Source organism: Oncorhynchus clarkii, chromosome 17, assembly GCF_045791955.1.
Source record: "Oncorhynchus clarkii lewisi isolate Uvic-CL-2024 chromosome 17, UVic_Ocla_1.0, whole genome shotgun sequence".
NCBI lineage: Eukaryota > Metazoa > Chordata > Actinopteri > Salmoniformes > Salmonidae > Oncorhynchus > Oncorhynchus clarkii.
Window position 1 is genome coordinate 16,291,741 of NC_092163.1, and position 27,797 is coordinate 16,319,537.

At 45.5% G+C, this 27,797-nt stretch overlaps 1 protein-coding gene across 1 annotated transcript in view; it reads left to right on the forward strand.

The window, feature by feature from the left end:
* The window catches only part of LOC139370341 (ubiquitin carboxyl-terminal hydrolase 43-like), a 114,008-nt gene that overhangs the window by 65,273 nt on the left and 20,938 nt on the right, over positions 1 to 27,797 (forward strand). The window contains exons 5-8 of the mRNA XM_071109767.1: positions 1,008 to 1,143; positions 7,832 to 7,976; positions 23,896 to 24,058; positions 27,156 to 27,267. Of these exons, the coding sequence (XP_070965868.1) occupies positions 1,008 to 1,143; positions 7,832 to 7,976; positions 23,896 to 24,058; positions 27,156 to 27,267 (556 nt within the window). The remainder of the gene's footprint in view (positions 1 to 1,007; positions 1,144 to 7,831; positions 7,977 to 23,895; positions 24,059 to 27,155; positions 27,268 to 27,797) is intronic.

Sequence of the window (27,797 nt, forward strand, 5' to 3'; positions counted from 1 at the left end):
AGTGGCTAGATGTGTCAAGCTTATAGAGACATACCTCAAGAGACTTGCAGCTGTAATTGTTGCAAAAGATTGCTCTACAAAATATTAACTTTAGGGGGGTGAATAGTTCTGCACACTCAAGTCTGTTTAAAAAAAATCTTATTTTTTGTTTGTTTCACAATAATAAATATTTTCCATCTTCAAGGTGGTAGGCATGTTGTGTAAATCAAATGTTACAAAATCCCCCCAAAAAATCTATTTTAAATCCAGGTTGTAGGCAACAAAATAGGAAAAATGCCAAGGGGGGGTGAATACTTTCGCAAGCCATATATGACCTTAATGCCAAGAGACTGACTTCATGAATCCTTATCAGTCCAAGTGAGACCCACACAGTTAGTGAAATCTCAGTGGCGGAGACACACACAGTTAGTGAAATCTCAGTGGCAGAGACACACACAGTTAGTGAAATCTCAGTGACGGTCGTGTCTTCTTACATCAGCAGGGGGTAAACTAACATCACTGGCTCTTACTTTGTACACCGCATCTCATACTGCTTTTTGAGCACTCTGTTAGCAACGACGCAACACTTCCTGAATAATGCAGGAAGCTGGGGCGTCATCAGAGCTCCTGTCTCTCTCCCAGACTTTCCTCTATTCCTCTATCCATCCCTCCATCTCTCTATCCCTCCACCCCTTCTTCCCTCAACTAAGTCACCTCAAACCTGTGGCCTCATAGCACTAAGTGCTCATCCCTTCATCCTTCCTGTTGCTCCACCTGTCATGCCCACATCTTCTGCACTAGCTAGCTCCTGTTGATTGTAGATAGGCATTCCTAAGCAGACACAGACAGGCTCCCTGTGGTGCTAATGCTAACACGTTAGCATCACCTTGCAGTCAAGCATGCCCAGACAGACACCATGGAGGAGATAAGAGAACAACACAGCAAGTGCAATGTCTTGACGCTGTCTTTGTGTGTGTGCTTGTGAAGAACTGTCTGGAACAATATTCTCTTTCTGTCTCCCTCTCCAGGTGTATGAGTGTGACCCTGGTGTTCAGTACGAAGGGTCAGAGGTATCTACGTGTTGGTCTGGCTGTGCCTCTCATCGGCTCCATCTCCTGCCTGCGTGCCATGGTTGCTGAGGAGGGCAAGACCACGCCAGACCAGGTAAGGGCTGCACACACACACACACACACGGTCAGTGGGCCAGACTTGTTAGCCTACTGAATCTAAAAGGCCCTATCCTGCTCTATCCTATGTCTATGAAGTGTAAATTAATTATTCCACTCACTCACTGTAACATATAAATCCATACCTTGCCTTACCATACCTCCCAGAGAGAGGCTTTTTACCCGTTGTAACAGGATCATCCTGGAAAGCCCTGCTGCTCTGACCAACACAGAAAAAGGGAAACCAGGCAGAGAAAGAGCGGGTAGCTAGATTGACAGAAAGAGAGAGGGGCTAGACAGAAAGAGAGAGGGGCTAGACAGACAGAGAAAGAGCGGGTGGCTAGATTGACAGAAAGAGAGAGGGACTAGACAGACGGAGAAAGAGAGAGGGGCAAGACAGGTAGAGAAAGAGAGAGGGGCTAGACAGGTAGAGAAAGAGAGGGGCCAGACAGGTAGAGAAAGAGAGAGGGGCTAGACAGACGGAGAAAGAGAGAGGGACTAGACAGGCAGAGAAAGAGTGAGGGGCTAGACAGGCAGAGAAAGAGAGAGGGGCTAGACAGGCAGAGAAAGAGAGAGGGGATAGACAGACAGAGAAAGAGAGGGGCTAGACAGACAAAGGGAGAGGGGCTAGACAGACAGACAAAGGGAGAGGGGCTAGAAAGACAGAGAAAGAGAGGGGCTAGACAGGCAGAGAAAGAGAGAGGGGCTAGACAGGCAGAGAAAGAGAGAGGGGCTAGACAGACAGAGAAAGAGAGAGGGGCTAGACAGGTAGAGAAAGAGAGGGGCCAGACAGGTAGAGAAAGAGAGGGGCCAGACAGGTAGAGAAAGAGAGAGGGGCTAGACAGACAGAGAAAGAGAGAGGGACTAGACAGGCAGAGAAAGAGTGAGGGGCTAGACAGGCAGAGAAAGAGAGAGGGGGTAGACAGGCAGAGAAAGAGAGAGGGGCTAGACAGACAGAGAAAGAGAGAGGGGCTAGACAGACAGAGAAAGAGAGAGGGGCTAGACAGGCAGAGAAAGAGAGAGGGGCTAGACAGGTAGCGAAAGAGAGGAGCAAGACAGGAAGAGAAAGAGAGAGGGGATAGACAGACAGAGAAAGAGAGTGGCTAGACAGACAAAGGGAGAGGGGCTAGACAGACAGACAAAGGGAGAGGGGCTAGAAAGACAGAGAAAGAGAGGGGCTAGACAGGCAGAGAAAGAGAGAGGGGCTAGACAGGCAGAGAAAGAGAGAGGGGCTAGACAGACAGAGAAAGAGAGAGGGGCTAGACAGGTAGAGAAAGAGAGGGGCCAGACAGGTAGAGAAAGAGAGGGGCCAGACAGGTAGAGAAAGAGAGAGGGGCTAGACAGACAGAGAAAGAGAGAGGGACTAGACAGGCAGAGAAAGAGTGAGGGGCTAGACAGGCAGAGAAAGAGAGAGGGGCTAGACAGACAGAGGGGCTAGACAGACAGAGAAAGAGAGAGGGGCTAGACAGGCAGAGAAAGAGAGAGGGGCTAGACAGGTAGCGAAAGAGAGGAGCAAGACAGGAAGAGAAAGAGAGAGGGGATAGACAGACAGAGAAAGAGAGGGGCTAGACAGACAAAGGGAGAGGGGCTAGACAGACAGACAAAGGGAGAGGGGCTAGAAAGACAGAGAAAGAGAGGGGCTAGACAGGCAGAGAAAGAGAGAGGGGCTAGACAGGCAGAGAAAGAGAGAGGGGCTAGACAGACAGAGAAAGAAAGAGGGGCTAGACAGGTAGAGAAAGAGAGGGGCCAGACAGGTAGAGAAAGAGAGGGGCCAGACAGGTAGAGAAAGAGAGAGGGGCTAGACAGACAGAGAAAGAGAGAGGGACTAGACAGGCAGAGAAAGAGTGAGGGGCTAGACAGGCAGAGAAAGAGAGAGGGGGTAGACAGGCAGAGAAAGAGAGAGGGGCTAGACAGACAGAGAAAGAGAGAGGGGCTAGACAGGCAGAGAAAGAGAGAGGGGCTAGACAGGTAGAGAAAGAGAGGAGCGAGACAGGAAGAGAAAGAGAGAGGGGCTAGACAGGAAGAGAAAGAGAGAGGGGATAGACAGACAGAGAAAGAGAGGGGCTAGACAGACAAAGGGAGAGGGGCTAGACAGACAGACAAAGGGAGAGGGGCTAGAAAGACAGAGAAAGAGAGGGGCTAGACAGGCAGAGAAAGAGAGAGGGGCTAGACAGACAGAGAAAGAGAGAGGGGCTAGACAGGTAGAGAAAGAGAGGGGCCAGACAGGTAGAGAAAGAGAGGGGCCAGACAGGTAGAGAAAGAGAGAGGGGCTAGACAGACAGAGAAAGAGAGAGGGACTAGACAGGCAGAGAAAGAGTGAGGGGCTAGACAGGCAGAGAAAGAGAGAGGGGGTAGACAGGCAGAGAAAGAGAGAGGGGCTAGACAGACAGAGAAAGAGAGAGGGGCTAGACAGGCAGAGAAAGAGAGAGGGGCTAGACAGGTAGAGAAAGAGAGGAGCGAGACAGGAAGAGAAAGAGAGAGGGGCTAGACAGGAAGAGAAAGAGAGAGGGGATAGACAGACAGAGAAAGAGAGGGGCTAGACAGACAAAGGGAGAGGGGCTAGACAGACAAAGGGAGAGGGGCTAGACAGACAGACAAAGAGAGGGGCTAGACAGGCAGAGAAAGAGAGAGGGGCTAGACAGGCAGATAAAGAGAGAGGGGCTAGACAGGCAGAGAAAGAGAGAGGGGCTAGACAGACAGAGAAAGAGAGAGGGGCTAGACAGACGGAGAAAGAGAGAGGGACTAGACAGGCAGAGAAAGAGTGAGGGGCTAGACAGGCAGAGAAAGAGAGAGGGGCTAGACAGGCAGAGAAAGATAGAGGGGCTAGACAGGCAGAGAAAGAGAGAGGGACTAGACAGGTAGAGAAAGAGAGGAGCGAGACAGGAAGAGAAAGAGAGAGGGGCTAGACAGGAAGAGAAAGAGAGAGGGGATAGACAGACAGAGAAAGAGGATGGATCTCTGGATGTCTAGCCCCTCTCTTTTACACCTTCTACACCTGCATTGCTTGCTGTTTGGGGTTTTAGGCAGGGTTTCTGTACAGCACTTTGAGATATCAGCTGATGTAAGAAGGGCTTTATAAATACATTTGATTTGATTTTGATTTGTGAGGGGCTAGACAGACAGAAAGAGAGAGGGGCTAGAAGACAGAGAAAGAGAGAGGGTCTAGACAGACAAAGAAAGGGAGAGGGGCTAGACAGATGGAGAAAGAGAGAGGGGCTAGACATGTGGAGAAAGAGAGAGGGGCTAGACAGGTAGAGAAAGAGAGAGGGGCTAGACAGACAGAGAAAGAGAGAGGGGCTAGACAGACAGAGAAAGGGAGAGGGGATAGACAGACAGAGAAAGAAAAGAGGGGCTAGAACGACAGAGACTGGAGCAGACCAGACAGATAGAATGACAGAGACTGGAGCAGACGAAGAGAGGGAAAGATAGGAATATTCCAGTCAGAGAGAGTCTGCTGTCAGCCCCACAGTTGTGCCTAATGTCTCGTCATGGTATGTGAGAAGGAGCAGAATGGAACATCACTGTCTGTCTGTCTGTTTGTTTGTGATTTGATAAAAGCCTTCTCAGAAAACAGATGTGAGGAGAGAGTAAGAGATCCTCAAAGGTCCAATGCAGCCATTTTATCTCAATATCAAATCATTTCTGGGTAATAATTAAGCGTCTTACTGTGATTGTTTACAATTAAAATGGTCAGAAAATAAACAAAAATAGCTTCTTAGCAAAGAGCAATTTCTCAAGCAAGTGTCATGACTGACCACGAGAATCCAAATAGGTCAGACCAGGTGTGCCATTAATAATTTCAATCAGACCCCCTTTCACCCATAGAGGGGGAAGGAAAGAAATAGTGGGGATTAACAACTCACGTCCAGTTGTAAATCAAGGGAGAAGATCCAGGCTCTCCCTCTACAAATTCACCAAAGGAATGTGCTTTGTCTCAACAGACCTTTTCCCACTGAAATTCTAATACGTTCAAAAGCGTATTCTGGAACAATATTTCGAACATAGAACGTTGGGAATGGTCAGAGGCGATCTATAGAACACTAATGTCATTTTTTGTTTGTTATTTTGTGATGTCATTAAAAATGCTATAAAGGAAATACTGTAACTTGGAAAGTACACACACTATATAGATTAAGTTTCCATTCTATGGGTTGTGCATGTCATTTGAAAAATGATGAATGTGTAATTGTTAATTAAGAGAGAGATGTAATTTGAAAAGCTATAAGAGATAATTGTTTTCTATAACTTTGCACAGTGAGTAACCACAGACAGACAGACAGACAGACAGACAGACAGACAGACAGACATAGCATGTCACCCTCCCGGGACCGCCCCTTTCGAGAAAAAGGTATAAATAATGGATTAAGAAGTTAACACATTGGACCAGAAAAGCATGAAGCTGCAGCTGCGCGTTTAAAATCGTTTGAAATTTGAATCTCAACATGAGGTGGAGACGATAAAATCACCTCCAAGGATAATCACTGGTACTGCTGAATATCTTCGAAAGTGAATTCAAGTAGGACCATCCTGTTACTCTGCTCAAACCATCGTATTACGCTACTGTCATCACCCCATTGGGGAACATTCGATATGGTTGGCTAGCCTATCTTCAAAGTAGCATCTTCGAGAGCAAATGGAAGGAAAATCAACTCTGTAGTTCTGTTCAGGACTACACGACAAGTCACCGGATACCAGACAACTACGAAGAAAGACAACAGTAGAAGAATTGTTCGAACCATTTCGGACAATCAGAGCCTTACGAGCGTGCCGCAAAAAGGCCCAACAGTCTTTCCAAGGCTGCCCCGTTCACCGAGAGATCCCCGGCGAACCCAGGCATTTCACATAAATACATTCATGATTTCTTGCTCAAAGCGGGTGGCGGTTCGAATGCAAAGTATATGGTTATTGTAGGCGAGAGTCGTTTCTGAATGTGGCAGTGTTATCCATGTTGTCATTCCGCTAGGGATCTGTTTTTAGCGTATTACGTCTCCAGTCAATATCAGTGTAGTATGCGTGTTTATCCTGTGTCCCCATTTAATTAGCTAGTAAATAAATAATTAAACCAATTTGTGTAGTACTGAATCATAAGTAAAGCTCAGGTTTTTGCAGATGCAAGGAGGTTATGACTGTTCAGAATGGTGATATGATAGGAGGTTATGACTAATAAGTTGACTGTTTATAGATGTGATAAAAGGTCTAAAAGTCCTTTTAGAGTTTAATTTGGGAGATGGTAACGCTTTAAAGAACCACTCTCGTGGTGCCCCAGATCATAATGAGTTAATTGTTACATGATTAATTGAATCGGGTAACAATTAAACACAGTTAGTTAATTAGATAAATAACAGTCTTCAGATTAATGTTATAGTCAAATCTCGACAAGAGTTTTGCTAGGACTGTCAGGGAGTTGTGGGGAGGGGTGATGTCACCAGGCAGGCCAAAACTCCATCCCACCAAAACAGACGGCTATTTCTGGCAATCTTTTCCAATAGCTTTTAAGAGCATTATCATCATTTTCAAAACGTCAGTTTGATTCCAACCCCATAGGGTGGAAAATCACATTTTCGAGTGCACTGGGCCTTTAATATGTGTTTACTCGAGAAGGATCTTGAACAGACTTTTAACACAAATATAGCGTGTCTGCCCTGTTTGCTTTGTCACATACATTCCCTGTTTGTCCTCTATAGCTTGTCTGTCTACAACTATTAGCCTGTGTATGTGTGTGTTTGACCGCCATGCTAAGCCACGTAGCCATGTCCATGGCTGTTTATACATAAAGTCTACTTCCGTGCTAAGTGTCTGTATTAACTTCTTGACGCTACCAATCCCTTTAGCGGGATAATTGTCATCAACAACCGCTGAATAGCATAGCGCCACATTCACATAATATTACTAAAAAATATATATTCATGAAATCACAAGTGCAATATTGCAAAACACAGTTTAGCCTTTTGTTAATCCACCTGTCTCAGATTTTGAAATGATGCTTTACAGCGAAAGCAATCCAAGCGTTTGTGTAAGTTTATCGATCGCATGACAAAACATTAAGTACACTTAGCATCAGGTAGCTTAGTCACAAAAATCTGAAAAGCAATCAAATTAATCGTTTACCTTTGATGATCTTCGGATGTTTTCACTCACGAGACCCAGTTACACAACAAATGTTACTTTTGTTCCATAAAGATCATTTTTATATCAAATAAGCAAAACTCATGTGACCACCTGACGCGATGTTATCTTTCTGGCTCATTTTTCAAAATAAAAGCCTGAAACTATGTCTAAAGACTGTTGACACCTTGAGGAAGCGATAGGAAACGGAATCTGGTTGATACCCCTTTAAATGGAGCAAAGGGAGGCTATGGAACATGGAGTTTTCAAAATAGAAGCCACTTCCTGGTTTGATTTTTCTCAGGGTTTCGCCTGCAATATCAGTTCTGTTACACTCACAGACAATATTTTGACAGTTTTGGAAACTTTAGAGTGTTTTCTATCATAATCTGTCAATTATATGCATATTGTAGCATGTGGTCCTGAAAAATAGGCCATTTACTTTGGGAACATTATTTTTCCAAACATAAAAATAGTGCCCCCTAGCTTCAAGAGGTTTTAAGCAATGTACATCTCTTTAAACCATCTCCTCCTCGCTCTCTCTCTCTCCCTCCCTCCATCACCCCCCACCCCCCATCCAGGTGGTCCTGTCAGAGCTTTATGCCACCGGCTTCCAGCGTTCGTTCTCTGACAACGACGATCTGACCAGCGTTGCTGAGAGTGATGTGGTCTATGCCTTCCAGGCTCCGCCCCTCCACACACGGGGAGGCTCCACGCGAATGTCGGGTAACCATGGCTGTATCCACAGCCCCAAGTCTCTCTCTCTTTCTCTCTTTCTCTCTCTTTCTCTCTAGCTATTTGGCTTCAGCACAATGGATAGTGTTTGTTCAGACAAACACTATAGAGCTATAGGTTCTTAGCCGTTTCAATTTCTTGCCATTTCATGGACAGGTACTGTATTTCTGTCTAGGTTATTAAATTCTCTCAGACAGTGTCTCTGACGTTCTTGTATCTAGCTGAGGGCTTGATGTACTGAGGTAAAGGCTCGCTCTCACTCACACACACAACACACATGCACACACACATACGCTCACTCTCTCTTGGATCGTGAATGTGGATGAGATGGAGCCAGCCTTGCGTCACCTCCCTTTGAAATCAGCCACAGCTTTGCCAGGCGGTGTCAAATTAACTATTGATATGGTGAGTGCACGCATGTACGCACACACTTTTTTTCACCTGTTGACTCCTATCTAGTTGACCCGTGTCCAAAAGGAGGGTGTCTTAACTCTTATCCCTGGGGGACGCCCGACCGGCAGGGCTACGTTCAGAGCAACACACCGCTAAATGAAACCCTTACTGTGTTTTTCCAACGTTCTTTAACTCCTGAAAGGGGCCACATCAATAATTCAATAATGTGCTCAAAGGGGTCATGAAAAATGTACGATCCTCAATCTCTCTCCGGGAACGATAGAACGATATCTTTATCACCTGGAGACAGAGGAGAGAAAATAATGTCCTGGTGCTACTAGAGGTGATCAGACTGAGGGTAGAGGAGAGAGGAAGAGGCACACAGGCACACACACCGACACACTCATTAGCACTCAAAAGCACACATGTATACAATAACTCTATTTTTTTATAAACATTCTACTGTAAATGATGAATGAACTCCTATTACCATTGTAATGATTCAAAACCTGAACTGAGCTGATTAGACTCAACATAACATGCATTCAGTTACTGCAAGCGTCATTACTGTTTCTGACAGCTCCCTGCCATCTTAACTACCCCACAGTCTCCATAACAATGGCGGGTCATTTCACAACAGCTAAACGCTCGTAACAGGTTTATTGAATAGGGCCTTCATTGCTTTAATGGAATAGATTGAATAGAAGCCTGAGTAACTGTGTGTGTGTGTGTGTGTGTGTGTGTGTGTGTGTGTGTGTGTGTGTGTGTGTGTGTGTGTGTGTGTGTGTGTTAGCTTTACAGAGCTGTGGGGAGGGAGAGGACGTGATGAGATATTGTTACATTCTATTGTTGTCTCGTTGGTTAGTGTGCTCCTTATTGTGCTGGTTAAGTATCCTGTAATCATCTGTAATCATCACTCAGTCAGAACCCCTGGGTGATGTGGATGTAATCAAATGAGCCATTGAAATATACATGCATTATTACGGCGCTATAATGCTGTGGTTTCAGCATCCAGTACCACATTTACCCTCTTTGTTTTATCAAACAAATGTAGAAATGTAATACTGAAGAGTGGGGCTGGGTTGATAATATATTTCAGGATGTAGGCTAGGCTGTAATGATATTTTCATGATGAGCCACAATTAATTAATTAACGGCTCTGTCTGCTGAGTCTGTCACAAACAAGACCCAGACATTCCTACCTCTTGTGGCCATAGAAAGATGATGTGGAACCTTGGCAGACTGTTAGAGCCTCATTTCAATGGGCCATGTTAGATTAAGACAACCTGTCAGGCAACCGCTGTCATCGTCGGAAATAAACAACGGACGCTTACGTATATGGACTAGCATTCAAACCACTGCTGTCACGGCCCATATTGACTGTATTAAGCTTGTAGTACCTCCCTCCCTCTCTTCCGCTGTAGATATATGCATCATTATGGACACTTGGCTCTTTTAACCTGTGACAAGACAGGCCCTCATTTGGCGGTTCAAATCAGCCAGTCACGACTCACTCACTCACTCACTCACTCACTCACACTCACACACACACACACACACACACACACACACACAAACACACACGTCCCAGCCCTCCTTTGGCTAGTACGTATGTGCCTTAGCCTGCGTCACTCCCCCCTTTGGGCTACAGACAGACAGTCACACAGTTGACCCCCGGCGCTGTCCAGACTCCACACCATGATTAATGGCCCTGTGTGTGTAATCTCATTTCATGTGAGTGTGTGTGTGCGGGCATGTCTGCCTGTCTGTCTGTCTCAGTGTCGTGCGTGGATCTCATAACTCTCTCTACAACATTGGCACAACCTGAGCCCCAGCGGGCACAGCAGAAGCAGAAAGCCAATCTGCTCACCGGCTAATAAAAGTCCCAAATTGAAATGGGGAATTTGGTTAGCGAAGGAATGGTTTCGATTTCTCATGTCGGATAAGAGGAAGTAGCTCAGCGGGGGACTGGGAATCAGGCCCATTACCTCCTGGTGGGGAGTCAAAATTAACAGAGCCTAAGAAATGGGTTGAAAACAGTAGGAGAGGGAGAGAGGTATAAAATACACACTGGCTGGTAGAACAATGGCATGCGTTTGTGTCGCACTGGCAGAAGAGAAAGACAAATATAACTTTAGGCGAGATGTTTTTAGGCGGAAGTCAGTCTATTTTAAGAGATGGATTTTATGGATGGGCCTTTTGCTCTGGAGGAATCGTCTCCACCGTTTCATGGTTCTGAATTTCTGTTGAGTTTTCATATTAGAAGTTATTGGAAACCCCAGGAAGACTTTCTTAGGGATATTGGATAAACCCTTCTCCTTCATACACTGTAGTAATGAGATTTGGTATTTGGGAAAACAGTGTGGTATAGCCATGGAGTCAAGCGCTCATGATAGAAAACACACACAAAAAATCTAGGAAACTTTACACAGATATGACAATACCCGATTTGATCTCTCAACAGAACAGTACAGTACATAAATGCCTTCAGTTGGAGGAAATCTCTGAAACTTTCCTTTCCTTTTTTAGATACTCTTACTCTACAAAAGGCCTGTTGTCCCTGGGGTAATCAAAGAGTCTATCAAGCTCTAGAGACAGAGTTGTCTGTTTGGCGAGGTCGGAGAATCAGGGCTGAGAGAGGGTTTGTGTGAAAGAAGAGGTGCCCTCTGGGAAAGGTGGCGAAGCAGGGACATATCCACCCATAAAGGAATCTGTCGATGGACAGACACACACACACACACACACACTCTCTGTTAGGTGCGTGAATGAGGACCCAAAAGCGAACTAACTTAAACAGAGCTTCTTTAATAACCAAACATAGGTAGGCTCAGATAGACCGGCAGATTCCGACAGGACAGGACAAGGTTACAGCAAACATGACGATAGTCTGGTTCAGGCATGAAACACAACAAACAAGAATCCGACAAGGACAGGAACAAAAACAGAGAGAGATATAGGGGACTAATCAGAGGGAAAAAGGGAACAGGTGGGAAAAGGGGTGACGAGGTAGTCAGGAGGAGACAAGGAACAGCTGGGGGAAAGCGGGGGAGAAAAGGTAACCTATTACGACCAGCAGAGGGAGACAGGGTGAAAGGAAAGGACAGAAAGACACAACATGACAATACATGACAGTACCCCCCCACTCACCGAGCGCCTCCTGGCGCACTCGAGGAGGAAACCTGGCGGCAACGGAGGAAATCCTCGATCAGCGCACGGTCCAGCACGTCCCGAGAGGGAACCCAACTCCTCTCCTCAGGACCGTACCCCTCCCAATCTACGAGGTACTGGTGACCACGGCCCCGAGGACGCATGTCCAAAATCCTGCGGACCCTGTAGATGGGTGCACCCTCGACAAGGATGGGGGGGGGGGGGGGGCAAGACGAGCGGGGGCGCGAAGAACGGGCTTGATACAGGAGACATGGAAGACCGGGTGGACGCGACGAAGGTATCGCGGAAGAAGAAGTCGAACTGCGACAGGATTAATGACCCGAGAAATACGGAACGGACCAATGAACCGCGGGGTCAACTTGCGAGAAGCCGTCTTAAGGGGAAGGTTCTGAGTGGAGAGCCAAACTCTCTGACCGCAACAATATCTAGGACTCTTAGTTCTACGCTTATTAGCAGCCCTCACAGTCTGCGTCCTATAACGGCAAAGTGCAGACCTGACCCTCTTCCAGGTGCGTTGGACAAAAGCCTGAGCGGAGGGGACGCTGGACTCGGCGAACTGAGATGAGAACAGCGGAGGCTGGTACCCGAGGCTACTCTGAAAAGGAGATAGCCCGGTCGCAGACGAAGGAAGCGAGTTGTGGGCGTATTCTGCCCAGGGGAGCTGTTCTGACCAAGACGCAGGGTTGCGAAAAGAAAGACTGCGTAAGATGCGACCAATAGTCTGATTGGCCCGTTCTGCTTGACCGTTAGACTGGGGGTGAAAGCCGGAAGAGAGACTGACGGAAGCCCCAATCAAACGGCAAAACTCCCTCCAAAATTGAGACGTGAATTGCGGACCTCTGTCCGAAACGACGTCTGACGGAAGGCCATGAATTCTGAAAACATTCTCGATGATGATTTGTGCCGTCTCTTTAGCAGAAGGAAGCTTAGCAAGGGGAATGAAATGAGCCGCCTTAGAGAACCTATCGACAACCGTAAGAATAACAGTCTTCCCCGCTGACGAAGGCAGTCCGGTGACAAAATCTAAGGCGATGTGAGACCACGGTCGAGAGGGAATGGGAAGCGGCCTGAGACGGCCGGCAGGAGGGGAGTTACCGGACTTAGTCTGCGCGCAGACCGAACAAGCAGCCACGAAACGACGCGTGTCATGCTCCCGGGTGGGCCACCAAAAACGCTGGCGAATGGAAGCAAGCGTACCCCGAACGCCAGGGTGGCCGGCTAACTTGGCAGAGTGAGCCCACTGAAGAACGGCCAGACGAGTAGGAACGGGAACGAAAAGAAGGTTCCTAGGACAAGCGCGCGGCGACGGAGTGTGAGTGAGCGCTTGCTTTACCTGCCTCTCAATTCCCCAGACAGTCAACCCGACAACACGCCCCTCAGGGAGAATCCCCTCGGGGTCAGTGGAGGCTACTGAAGAACTGAAGAGACGAGATAAAGCATCAGGCTTGGTGTTCTTAGAGCCCGGACGATAAGAAATCACGAACTCGAAACGAGCGAAAAACAGCGCCCAACGCGCCTGACGCGCATTAAGTCGTTTGGCAGAACGGATGTACTCAAGGTTCCTATGGTCAGTCCAAACGACAAAAGGAACGGTCGCCCCCTCCAACCACTGTCGCCATTCGCCTAGGGCTAACCGGATGGCGAGCAGTTCGCGGTTTCCCACATCATAGTTACGTTCCGACGGCGACAGGCGATGAGAAAAATACGCGCATGGGTGGACCTTGTCGTCAGAGAGGGAGCGCTGAGAAAGAATGGCTCCCACGCCCACCTCTGACGCGTCAACCTCGACAACGAACTGTCTAGAGACGTCAGGTGTAACAAGGATAGGAGCGGATGTAAAACGATTCGTGAGGAGATCAAAAGCTCCCTGGGCGGAAACGGACCACTTAAAGCACGTCTTGACAGAAGTAAGGGCTGTGAGAGGAGCTGCCACCTGACCGAAATTACGGATGAAACGACGATAGAAGTTCGCGAAGCCGAGAAAGCGCTGCAGCTCGACGCGTGACTTAGGGGCGGGCCAATCAATGACAGCTTGGACCTTAGCGGGATCCATCTTAATGCCTTCAGCGGAAATAACAGAACCGAGAAATGTGACGGAGGAGGCATGAAAAGTGCACTTCTCAGCCTTCACAAAAAGACAATTCTCTAAAAGGCGCTGGAGGACACGTCGAACGTGCTGAACATGAATCTGGAGTGACGGTGAAAAAATCAGGATATCGTCAAGGTAAACGAAAACAAAGATGTTCAGCATGTCTCTCAGGACATCATTGACTAATGCCTGAAAGACAGCTGGAGCGTTAGCGAGGCCGAAAGGAAGAACCCGGTATTCAAAGTGCCCTAACGGAGTGTTAAACGCCGTCTTCCACTCGTCCCCCTCCCTGATGCGCACGAGATGGTAAGCGTTACGAAGGTCCAACTTAGTGAAAAACCTGGCTCCCTGCAGGATCTCGAAGGCTGAAGACATAAGAGGAAGCGGATAACGATTCTTCACTGTTATGTCATTCAGCCCTCGATAATCTATGCAGGGGCGCAGAGACCCGTCCTTCTTCTTGACAAAAAAAAACCCCGCTCCGGCGGGAGAGGAGGAGGGGACTATGGTACCGGCGTCAAGAGCTACAGACAAATAATCCTCGAGAGCCTTACGTTCGGGAGCCGACAGAGAGTATAGTCTACCCCGGGGGGGAGTGGTTCCCGGAAGGAGATCAATACTACAATCATACGACCGGTGTGGAGGAAGAGAGGTGGCCCTGGACCGACTGAACACCGTGCGCAGATCGTGATATTCCTCCGGCACCCCTGTCAAATCACCAGGCTCCTCCTGTGAAGAAGAGACAGAGGAAACAGGAGGGATAGCAGACATTAAACATTTCACATGACAAGAGACGTTCCAGGAGAGGATAGAATTACTAGACCAATTAATGGAAGGATTATGACAAACTAGCCAGGGATGGCCCAAAACAACAGGTGTAAAAGGTGAACGAAAAATTAAAAAAGAAATGGTTTCGCTATGATTACCAGAAACAGTGAGGGTTAAAGGTAGCGTCTCACGCTGAATCCTGGGGAGAGGACTACCATCCAGGGCGAACAAGGCCGTGGACTCCCTTAACTGTCTGAGAGGAATGTCATGTTCCCGAGCCCAGGTCTCGTCCATAAAACAGCCCTCCGCCCCAGAGTCTATTAAGGCACTGCAGGAAGCTGACGAACCGGTCCAGCGTAGATGGACCGACAAGGTAGTGCAGGATCTTGAAGGAGAGACAGGAGTAGTAGCGCTCACCAGTAGCCCTCCGCTTACTGATGAGCTCTGGCTTTTACTGGACATGAAGTGACAAAATGACCAGCAGAACCGCAATAGAGACAGAGGCGGTTGGTGATTCTCCGTTCCCTCTCCTTAGTCGAGATGCGGATACCTCCCAGCTGCATAGGCTCAGCACCCGAGCCGGCAGAGGAAGATGGTAGTAATGCGGAGAGGGGGGCAACGGAGAACGCGAGCTCCTTTCCACGAGCTCGGTGACGAAGATCAACCCGTCGCTCAATGCGAATAGCGAGTTCAATCAGGGAATCCACGCTGGAAGGGACCTCCCGGGAGAGAATCTCATCCTTTACCTCTGCGCGGAGACCCTCCAGAAAACGAGCGAGCAAAGCCGGCTCGTTCCAGCCACTGGAGGCAGCAAGAGTGCGAAACTCAATAGAGTAGTCTGTTATGGATCGATTACCTTGACATAGGGAAGACAGGACCCTGGAAGCCTCCTCCCCAAAAACAGATCGATCAAAAACCCGTATCATCTCCTCCTTAAAGTCCTGATACTGGTTAGTACACTCAGCCCTTGCCTCCCAGATTGCCGTGCCCCACTCACGAGCCCGTCCAATAAGGAGAGATATGACGTAGGCGACACGAGCAGTGCTCCTGGAGTAAGTGTTGGGCTGGAGAGAAAACACAATATCACACTGGGTGAGGAACGAGCGGCATTCAGTGGGCTCCCCAGAGTAACACGGCGGGTTATTGATTCTGGGCTCCGGAGATTCGAAAGCCCTGGAAGTGGCCGGTGGATCGAGGCGGAGATGGTGAACCTGTTCTGTGAGGTTGGAGACTTGGGTGGCCAGGGTCTCAACGGCATGTCGAGCAGCAGACAATTCCTGCTCGTGTCTGCCTAGCATCGCTCCCTGGATCTCGACGGCTGAGTGGAGAGGATCCGAAGTCGCTGGGTCCATTCTTGGTCGGATTCTTCTGTTAGGTGCGTGAATGAGGACCCAAAAGCGAACTAACTTAAACAGAGCTTCTTTAATAACCAAACATAGGTAGGCTCAGATAGACCGGCAGATTCCGACAGGACAGGACAAGGTTACAGCAAACATGACGATAGTCTGGTTCAGGCATGAAACACAACAAACAAGAATCCGACAAGGACAGGAACAAAAACAGAGAGAGATATAGGGGACTAATCAGAGGGAAAAAGGGAACAGGTGGGAAAAGGGGTGACGAGGTAGTCAGGAGGAGACAAGGAACAGCTGGGGGAAAGCGGGGGAGAAAAGGTAACCTAATACGACCAGCAGAGGGAGACAGGGTGAAAGGAAAGGACAGAAAGACACAACATGACAATACATGACACTCTCACTCTTTCTCCACCACTGTATTCAGTATTCATCTCCCTTCACAATGGATAGAGGAGTTCTATGGAAAGCAACTCCGGTAGAATCTCAGTGTGAGTTTCCTTTTCATCCTATCAAAATGCTAAAAGCTGTTGACTGGAGACACGGTAGGGGTTGAATGTTGTGTAGCTCTGAGGTGTTGGTCTGAGCAGCGGAGGATGCGTAAGCACTTACACAGAGACCATTAGCTCTGCCTTTAGTGAGCTCATGTTATTGTTATTGTATTGTTATATATTCACACACTCAAAGCAAGCATCTTTAAACCAGCACACACACACACACAGGTTGTGGATGTATCTGCTAATGGGTGGTGAAGAGAATGCTGAGAAAAAGGCCCAGCTGTGCTCAATGGCTCAGCCCACATATCTCCTTCTGCTTTTACAAGGCAGCTTTTCAATGATTGATGATGTGCTGTTTAAACCCATCGTCAGAAGTACTTCTAGAAATACTGTAGTTTGAAAGATGAATGGGAACCATTTGTTTCACGTTAAAGTTTGTGTTTGATTGTGACATTGTGTACACATGCACCATGTTACCATGTTACATTATATTTACAAAAGTATCTGGACACCACTTCAAATGAATGGATTTGGCTTTTGCTGACAGGTGTATAACATTGAGCACACAGCCATGCAATCTCCATAGACAAACATATGCAGTAGAATGGCCTTACTGAAGAACTCAGTGACTTTCAACATGGAACCATCATAGGAACCCACTTTTCCAACAAGTCAGTTTGTCAAATTCCTGCCCTGGTCAACTGTAAGTGCTGTTATTATGAAGTGGAAACGTCTACGAGCAACAACAGCTCAGCCGCAAAGTGGTAGGCCACACAAGCTCACAGAACGGGACCGCCAAGTGCTGAAGCGCATAGTGACTAAAAATGGTCTGTCCTTGGTTACATCACTCTCTACCGAGTTCCAATATCAACACAAGAACGGTTTGTCAGGAGATTCATAAACTGGGTTTTCCATGGCCAAGCAGCCGCACACAAGCCTAAGATCAACATGCGCAATGACAAGCGTCGGCTGGGGTAGTGTAAAGTTCGCCGCCATTGGGCTTTGGAGCAGTGGAAACGTATTCTCTGGAGTGATGAATCACGCTGTTTTTCATGGTTCGGGCTAGGCCCCCTAGAGTCAAATGACGGGATTTCTTAACGCTACAGAATACAATGACATTCTAGACAATTCTGTGCTTCCAACTTTGTGGCAACAATTTGGGGAAGGTCCTTTCCTGTTTCAACATGACAATGGCCCCGTGTGCACAAAGCAAGGTCCATACAAAAATGGTCAGTGTGGAAGAACTTGACTGGACTGCACAGAGCCCTGACCTCAACCCCATTGAACACATTTGGGGTGAATTGGAATACTGTGAGCCTGACCTAATCGCCCAACATCTGTGCCCTACCTCACTAATGCTCTTGTGGCTAAATGGAAGCAAGTCCCCACAGCAATGTTCCAACATCTAGTTGAAAGCCTTCCCAGAAGAGTGGAGGCTGTTATAGCAGCAAAGGGGGGACCAACTCCATATTAATGCCTATATACACTACTGTTCAAAAGTTTGGGGTCACTTAGAAATGTCCTTGTTTTTGAAAGAAAAGCACATTTTTTGGCCATTTAAAATAACATCAAATTGATCAGAAATACAGTGAAGACATTGTTAATGTTGGAAATGGCTATTGTAGCTGGAAACGTCAGATTTTTAATGGAATATCTACATAGGCGTACAGAGGGACATTATCAGCAACCATCACTCCTGAGTTCCAATGGCACGTTGTGTTAACTAATCCAAGTTTATCATTTTAAAAGGCTAATTGATCATCAGAAAAGCCTTTTGCAATTATGTTAAAACATTATTTGACTACCACCACTGATTTCTGAATGCTAGAGTTGCTATGCCAACCAGCTTTTAAGAAATGGAGTTCGCATTAAGCAGTCACTTCTTCTAAACCTAAAAGGGGACAACTTCTACATGTTATGCAGCGCAAACAGCCAAATATCCAAATCGACATAAGTAACCACATTGTGGGACTGTTAAAATACATAAATCATGACGGATTTGACAAATATTCACTTTGTTCCATCAGATTTGTTGAATGTGCGCCAGTCTGGTCAATGAAACGTCTGTGTTCCATTGACTCCTTTAACGCATCTATTGGGACAGCCGAGGAACCACTTTGGAGCCCTTTTTTCGAAGAGTGTGTTGAAAGACAGTCTTTTAGCTGTTCGCAGCAGGGCCGTGGTGTTTCATCTCTTGCACTGATGTACTGTTACGTCAACAAAATTGCTTCAGAAACACGAGTTAATTGATTTCCTCACCGTTATGTTTTACTTCTGAGTAAACATCCGGAGTAATGTCATGGCATATTTTACACAAGCCAATCAGAGATAGGCAGGATGGGGAGATGGCCATTCAGAAAGAGGGAGGGAACAGGTTTAAAGTCAGTGAAGAATGCCATCCATGTGAATATACCAGTTATGTAGTTGTGGTTTTAGACTCTAGGTATACATCCACAGAGGATGCAACAACCTGATTACAACCACATACCAACATTCCATCAGTGAGCTAGAGCTTCCTCTGCTTGTCTTACAGCCTCTATAATCTCTGACTGTCTGTGTCGTATAATTTACTGGATTTTAGACCCAAGACTCTGTTTCCTTTTTTGACTTATTCACTATAGATGGCACAGATAGATAACTTATCAAGATACATGTTGCCGAGATACCGGGAGGCAACCGTGGAATCAATCATAGGGGTCGGAAGGTCTCCTGGGACCTGGTGTGGCGGTGATGAGATGCAGGTTTGGAATCCGGCGAGGGGGAGGTTTATATCCCCCCCCCCCCTCTCTCTCTCTCGCTCTCTCCCTGACGTTTTCCTCCATCTGTCATTTATCCAAGCAGCAGACAACTCAGGTGTCCTCTGGTCACCCGTGGTGATGGCAACCAGACACAGGAAATGTCGGGACGTCTGTCTTGTCTAGGGCTTGTCCCCTCTCCTGCCCTCCGCCGGACCCCACTACCCTCTGGGTATTTTTAGCACAGAGTGTGAACAGAATTAACAGGGGTCACTTGTCTAGGTGACAAACCAAGACATTACGCTTGAAGGAGCAGAAAATAATTTGAAAAGGATTTTGTGGTATTTACTATTACACAATAATAATTGATTTAGGTTGAGCATTCAATTCAGCAGTCACAGGCACAACAACCAGCTGGAATTTTATGACCAGACTAAACCGAAGCAGCTCTGTATGTGCTGTAGCCTGCAGGCTCGCCAGCCAACAACAACAGCTTTATGGCTATGACCTATATTCACAAATAGGTTGTAAACCCACTTTTATTTTTCTACTGACATCTCAAAAGTATTGTTTTAATCCCCCTGTCATAAAAGAGACTAGTATGTCAAGTCATCATCAATGAGCCAATATTCATATATTCTCACTATCTTGTCAGACAGAGATAATCGAGTCGTCATCCGGCATGATGGCACTTCAGGGAACACAGTTTTAAATAAGGCTCTGATATTAAAACTAGCTTAAAGGAGTGAAGCAAAAAAAAGTAGGCCTGAGTAACTGCGGTGAAGAAGTAGATCCCTGGGGGTTATTGTAAAAAAAAAAAAATGATTAGAGCCGTAGTTATTTTGGTGTTCATTACAATACGTATCCCTCCTCCTATGTGAATGTGAGACAGGTGCTGCGGGTGCTCTGGTGCAGTGCGCTACAATGTTCCAATGTCCTCGTGCGACCACCCTGCATCCCTACATCTTCTATACTGAACAAAAATATAAACCAAACATGCAATAATTTCAACGATTTTACAGTTCATATAATGAAATCAATCTATTGAAATATATTCATTAGGCCCTAATCTATGGATTTCACATAACTGGGCAGGGGCACAGCCATGGGTGGACCTGGGAGGGCATACCCACTGGGGAGCCAGGCCCAGCCAATCATATTGAGTTTTTCCCCACAAAAGGGCTTTATTACAGACAGAAAGACTCCTCAGTTTCATCAACTGTCTGGGTGGCTGTTTTCAGACGGTACCGTAGCTGAGGAATCCGGGTGTGGAGGTCCTGGGCTGGTGTGGTAGGGTGTGAGGCCGGTAGGGTGTACGGCCATATTCTCTAAAATGGCGTTGGAGGTGGTTTAGGGTAGAGAAATTAACATTACATTCTCTGGCAACAGCTTTGGTGGACATTCCTGCAGTCAGCATGCCAATTGCACGCTCCCTCAAAACTTGAGACATCTGTAGCATTGTGTTGTGTGATAAAACTGCACATTTTAGAGTGGCCTTTTATTGTCCACAGCACAAGGTGCTCCTGTGTAATGAGCATGCTGTTTAATCAGCATTAAATCAGCGTTTAATCAGCTTCTTGATATGCCACACCTGTCAGGTGGATGGATTATCTTGGCAAAGGAGAAATGCTCACTAACAGGGATGTAAACAAATTTGTGCACAACATTAGAGATAAATAAGATTTTTGTGTGTATGGAACATTTCTGGGATCTTTAATTTTAATCTCATGAAACATGGGACCAACACTTTACATGTTGTGTTTATATTTTAAGTCAGTATACACTACCGTTCAAAAGGTTGGGGTCACTTAGAGATGTCCTTGTTTTGAAAGAAAAGCAAATGTTTTGTCCATTAAAATAGCATCAAATTGATCAGAAATGCAGTGTAGACATTGTTAATGTTGTAAATGACCATTGTAGATGGACACAGCTGATTTTTAATGGAATATCTACATGGTCGTACAGAGGCCCATTATCAGAAACCATCACTCCTGTGTTCCAATGGTACGTTGTGTTAGCTAATCCAAGTTTATTATTTTAAAAGAAAACACTTTTGCAATTATGTTAGCACAGCTGAAAACTGTTGTGCTGATTAAAGAAAAATAAGTCTCAGCGTCAACAGTGAAGAGGCGACTCCGGGATGCTGGCTTTCTAGGTAGAGTTCCTCTGTCCAGTGTTTGTGTTCTTTTGCCCTTCATTTTTTTTTTATTGGTCAGTCTGAGTCTGAGATATGGCGTTTTCTTTGCAACTCTGCCTAGAAGGCCAGCTTCCCGGAGTCGCCTCTTCACTGTTGACGTTGAGACTGGTGTTTTGCGGGTACTATTTAATGAAGCTGCCAGTTGAGGACTTGTGAGGCGTCTGTTTTTCAAACTAGACTCTCTAATGTACTTGTCCTCTTGCTCAGTTGTGCACCGGGGCCTCGCATCCTCTTTCTATTCTGGTTAGAGCCAGTTTGCGCTGTTCTGTGAAGGGAGTAGTACACAGCGTTGTACAAGATCTTCAGTTTCTTGGCAATTTCTTGCAAGAAATAGCCTTCATTTCTCAGAACAATAATAGACTGTAATTGAATCCACAATTGCTCCAGATTCTCAACTAGTTTAAAGAAGGCCAGTTTTATTGCTTCTTTAATTTCAGCTGTGCTAAAATAATTGCAAAAGTTTTTTCTAATGATCAATTAGCCTTTTAAAATGATAAACCTGGATTAGCTAACACAACGTGCCATTGGAACACAGAAGTGATGGTTGCTGATAATGGGCCTCTGTACGCCTATGTAGATATTCCATTAAACATCAGCTGTTTCCATCTTCAATGGTCATTTACACTGCATTTCTGATCAATTTTATGTTATTTTAACAAAAAATGTGCCTTTCTTTTAAAAACAAGGAAATGTCTGTGACCCCAAACTTTTGAACGGTAGTGTATATCAACTCTAGACACTGATTTTGTTCACTGCAGTATTGACACAATGAAGATAATTGGGTAAGCATCAATGGAATATTGGAGTAGGTAAGCCCCAAAGCATCAATGGAATAGCTAAAGAGAGAGAGAGAGAATTGTAGTGTGTGTGTCTGTGTGTGAAAAAATTATAGTGAAATTGTAGGTCTAAAAAGAGAGGGGGCGGAGAAAGAGACCAATAGAGAGACAGAAGTAGGGAGGGAGACATGAGTGTGACAATTGTAATTAAACAGCTCAGTCCCCGAAGAGACACTCCAGCGACACTCCCCTTCTACTAGCACTGCTCTCCCACTCTCTCCTCCTTGTCTCTCTCTCCCTCTCTCTCTCCCTCTATAAATCCCTCTCTCCTGGCTGGCTGAGAAAGAAGGAATGAGGGCGAGGGTGTGAGAATGAGAGTCTGGCATGGGGTTCTCCCCTCAGACCCTGTCTGGAAGATACAGCAGCCAGACAGACAGACCCACCCGCACTCCTCCCCGACTCAGCTATCCCAACAGAGCACTGCTTTCACAAGTAATTTCAGGACATAGAAGTGTAGGTTTTGTATATGTTTAAAATAGCATACTTGTATTGTCTTGTGGGAGAAGTAAGCTTTTGTGTCCTTGGTATTTAGTTATTTGCGTATGCTCCTTATAGTCGTGGTAACAGGCTGGCCTTTCTGTGTGGATGGAAATGAAACTGGCTTTGGCCTTTCAGTGCCTTTTATCTTCCCAGTGGGGAATTCAATATCAGAAATGGGGGGGGTGAGAGGGTGAGAGAGAGAGAATGGGTAGGCAGCAGTCAAAAGGGCAGACAGGAATGACACAGGGTGTCAAAATAGCTTCCACATGATTTACTATTCAATGGTTGAGAGGAATCAACTAAGCCAAAAGCTATTTCAATTTATCTTGTAAAACGGGATACTTGATCATTCATTCATTTAGTCTTACTCACCAAAGGCCATGCACTGGTGAATACAGTTGAAATCGGAAGATTACATACACTTAGGTTGGAGTCATTAAAACTAGTTTTTCAACCACTCCACAAATTTCTCGTTAACAAACTATAGTTTTGGCAAGTCGGTTAGGACATCTACTTGTCTACAATTCCACATCTACTTGTGGAAGGCTACCGAAACCTTTGACCGAAGTTAAACAATGTAAGGCAATGCTACCAAATACTAATTGAGTGTATGTAAACTTCTGACCCACTGGGAATGTGATTAAAGAAATAAAAGCTGAAATAAATCATTATCTCTTCTATTATTCTGACATTTCACATTCTTAAAATAAAGTGTTGGTCCTAACTGACCAAAGACAGGGAATTTTTACTAGGATTAAATGTCAGGAATTGTGATAAACTGAGTTTAAATTAATTTGGCTAAGGTGTATGTAAACTTCCGACTTCAACTGTACATCCGTTGGTACTCAACTGGTGGCCTTTTCTCTGGCAGCTTCGATATCTGAGTTGACATGATACGATGTTACAGTACACTCCCTGTGCTCCTGAATGATGAGAGTCTCTCAGTACATGCACCGTTGTGTGTGTGTGACACATTTCTACAGTGATTAATTGCTCGGCGGCGTTGAACAAGTGTGTTTAATTAAATCCTCAGATAATTTAAACATTTACAATGTTTACGTTGCCCGGGAGACAGAGATTCCGCCTCCTACACACTCCCCCTGTAGCTATTACCTACGATGAATCAATGTGTACAGTCAATTTTACAACGCCACCCTTTGAGTAAATCACAATCGTTGCTCCATTGTATAATGATTTTCACTTAATACGGTTTGTTTTCACAGTTGTGGGTGGTGTCAAATGGTGGCTTTTTGAGTCATTGAGACCTGATAGAACACCTCTTAAGCACACTCTGGCACAAGCTACCCCCGTAATGTATACGACCTTGTGTCTGAGCTCAACTTTGACCTCTCTCTTGACCCGTGTCTAAACTTTAACTTCTCTCTCCTCTTTCAGGCTACCACCACAGCCTCCCATCCTCGCCGTACACCTCAGGGCCAGATGGTCAAAGGTTACCCCCATCGACCACTCTGTCCTCAGAGTTTCTGAACCACGGTGGCTCCACCAAGGTCCTCCTCGTAATCTGCAACACGGCAGGCTCCGGCCAGCAGGCTGTCAGGTGAGTCAGGTTTGGTTGATTGGGTGGGAGGGAGGGAGTCTGGATTGGTTGATTGGGTGGGATGGAGGGAGTCTGGATTGGTTGATTGGGTGGGATGGAGGTAGGCCATTTTGAAAATATGAGGTGTTTATAGCGAAACAGTATCTCATGGGTGAACAGAGGAGTTATGATAAACGATATGCACCAACAGTTTGAACAGAGTGTATTTTATCAGGGCAAAAGCTCTGCTCTCTCTTTACTAGTTCCAGCTGTAACGAGTACCCACTGGGCCCAAGGGGACGTGCTCCGAGTTCCATTTTCCAGTTCACATTACACAGGTTGCGTTTACACAGACAGAACAATTCTGATCTTTTTCCACTAATTTATATTTTGACCATCAGATCAGCTCTTTTGCCAATACTTGGGCAAAATATCGAAATTGGGCTGATATACAGGTATGACATCATTTTTGGGCATCTTTTAAAACATTTATTTTTTCCTACTGAGAATCAAAGGGAGCATCGCTCCTGAGAGAAACCAAATACTGTAAATCCCAGTAAACAGCTTTGAATTATTCAATATCCATGAGAGAGAGAGCAAAAATAGGCCGATTCCCGCTAATTATCTAAACCTACAGAGAGATGAACCTGGAGAAGAGTCCCCTAAGCATGCTGGTCCTAGGTCTCTGTTCACAAACACCCCCCACAGAGCCCCAGGACAGCCACACAATCAGACCCAACCAAATGATGAGAAAACAAAAAGATAAGTACTTTACACATTGGAAAGTTATAATTCTATTATAAAAATTATAATTCTATTTGGCCCTAAACAGAGAGTACACAGTGGCAGAATACCTGACAGCTGTGACTGACCCAAACTTAAGGAAAGCTTTGACTCTGTACAGACTCAGTGAGCATAGCCTTTCTATTGAGGAAGGCCGCCGTAGGCAGACATGGCTCTCAAGAGAAGACCTGCTACTGTATGTGCACACTGCCCAGAAAATGAAGTGGAAACTGAGCTGCACTTCCTAACCTCCTGCCAAATATATGACCATATTAGAGACACATATTTCCCTCAGATTACACAGATCCACAAAGATTTTAAAAACAATCCCGATTTTGATAAACTCCCATATCTACTGGGTGAAATACCACAGTGTGCCATCACAGCAGCAAGATGTGTGACCTGTTGCCACAACAAAAGGGCAACCAGTGAAGAACAAACACCATTGTAAATTCAGCCCATATTTATGTTTATTTATTTTCACTTCTGTATTTTAACTATTTGCACATCATTACAACACTGTATATAGACATAATATGACATTTGAAATGTCTTTATTCTTTTGGAACTTCTGGGAGTCTTAATGTTTACTGTTCATTTGTATTGTTTATTTCACTTTTGTTTATTATCTATTTCACTTGCTTTGGCAATGTTAACATGTGTTTTCCATGCCAATAAAGCACTTCATTTGAATTGAGAGAGAGAGAGAGAGAGAGAGGTAATAACACTCACTCCAGCCAACTGCACACTATTGGCCCATGCCTGTCAATCAAAAAGTCATTTTGAGTTGTGTATGCTGTCATATACTGTCTGTCTGCTCCCTCCTCCACACACTCCTCTTGAGTGTGTATGCTCATTTGTGCACATACGTGTGTGTGTGTACTGGGAAACAGAGGAGGGATATTCTCATGGTCAGCCTGTTAATGTCAGGAGGATATTTGAGTACCTGTGGAGGCCTCATCTCAGCCCCGTGTGTCTCTGTTTCATCCCATGCCCCCTGACTGGCACATGTCAACTATGGTTGGCTCTGATTGCTGCCTGTTTTACAGAAACCTTCTCTCTCTCTCTTTCCCCCCAATTGTCTTTACAACAGAGGAAAAGCCTACAGATCATAACCTCATAATGGTGTTAACGGCTGATTTTGGGCCAGTTTCACAGACACAGATGAAGCTCAGTCCTGGACTAAAATGCAATAGAGATTCTCCAGTAATGTGTCCAGGTAACCAGCCCATTGAGTAGTTACAGTTGAAGTCGGAGGTTTACATTCACTTAAGTTGGAGTCATTAAAACTCGTTTTTCAACCACTCCACACATTTCTTGTTAACAAACTATAGTTTTGGCAAGTCGGTTAGGACATCTACTTTGTGCATGACACAAGTAATTTTTCCAACAATTGTTTACAGACAGATTATTTCACTTATAATTCACTGTATCACAATTCCAGTGGGTCAGAAGTTTACATACACTAAGCTGACTGTGCCTTTAAACAGATTGGAAAATTCCAGAAAATGATGTCATGGCTTTAGAAGCTTCGAATAGGCTAATTGACATAATTTGAGTCAATTAGAGGTGTACCTGTGGATGTACCTTCAAACTCAGTGCCTCTTTGCTTGACATGGGAAAATCAAAATAATCCCAGCCGTGAAGCACGGGGGTAGCAGCATGTTGCTTTGCTGCAGGAGGGAAGGAAAATTATGGGGATATATTGAAGCAACATCTCAAGACATCAGTCAGGAAGTTAAACCTTGGTCACAAATGGGTCTTCCAAATGGACAATAACCCCAAGCAAACTTCCAAAGTTGAGGATATTCACCCTGGGCTCACCTTGTGTCTAGTAGAACGTTTGAATGGATGATGATCATACATGTCTTTGGGGTAGAGTTTGGGCCTTGGGCTAACCTAAAGGAGAAACAATTCCCATAACAGTAAACAATGGCTTACCTGCTCACTCTAATAAACCAGTTTGAGGGACGGGGTGGCACTGGTGGCAAGGACAGACTATGCTTCACACAGACACACACACACACACTGAAGTCTCAAAACAGCCTTCTCCGGTTTTATGAGAAAACCAATCTAAGCAGTAGATAAAAAATATGTTCAATTCATTGAAAATACTTTATTCTAGGTTTTATCATTGGGATCACTGACTGACTAGTTCTCTCTCAAATCCACACAATGCTATTGGAAATGTAAATCCATCATTTAAAAAAACACATTCTCTCTCTTCCTCCCTCTCGCTCATCTCTTTACCTCTTCTTCCTTCCTTCTCTCTCTCTCTCTCTCTCTCTCTCTCTCTCTCTCTCTCCCTCCCTCCCTCTCCTTCACCCCCCTCCAGGTTCGGCCCTCCCTTCCTCATGAGAGAGGAGCGTACCCTGTCCTGGGACCAGCTCCAGCAGAGTATCCTCAGCAAGCTCTATTACCTGATGCTGAACGGATCACAGGCTCAGGTCAGATAACACTGGCACCACTGGTCACTACCATTCATTTACTACTACTGGTTCCGACTGTTTACTACCTGAAACAGTAGTACATTCCATCTGATAACCTAGTGCTATTACCACCACAAATAACATTCAGCCTACCAATATGCACGTAATGGAGAGTGGTGGAGATCCTAATGATCTAGTGAGTCTCTCATACACACATACACACATCCGGGAGTACACACACACACACACACACACACACACATAATGACACACAAATCAAAGTTTATTTGTCACGTGTGCCGAATACAACAGGTATTCTTACAGTAAAATGCTTACTTACAGGCCCTAACCAACAATGCAATTTCTAAGTAAAAAATAGGTATTAGGTAAGTAAAGAAATAAAAAAAAACAATAGTAAAAAAAAACAGCCTCGCTACTGTTATTTTTCACTAGAGCGAGGCTATATACAGGCACTGGTTAGTCGGGCTAATTGAGGTAGTATGTACATGGAGGTATGGTTAAAGTGACTATGCTTATATGATAAACAG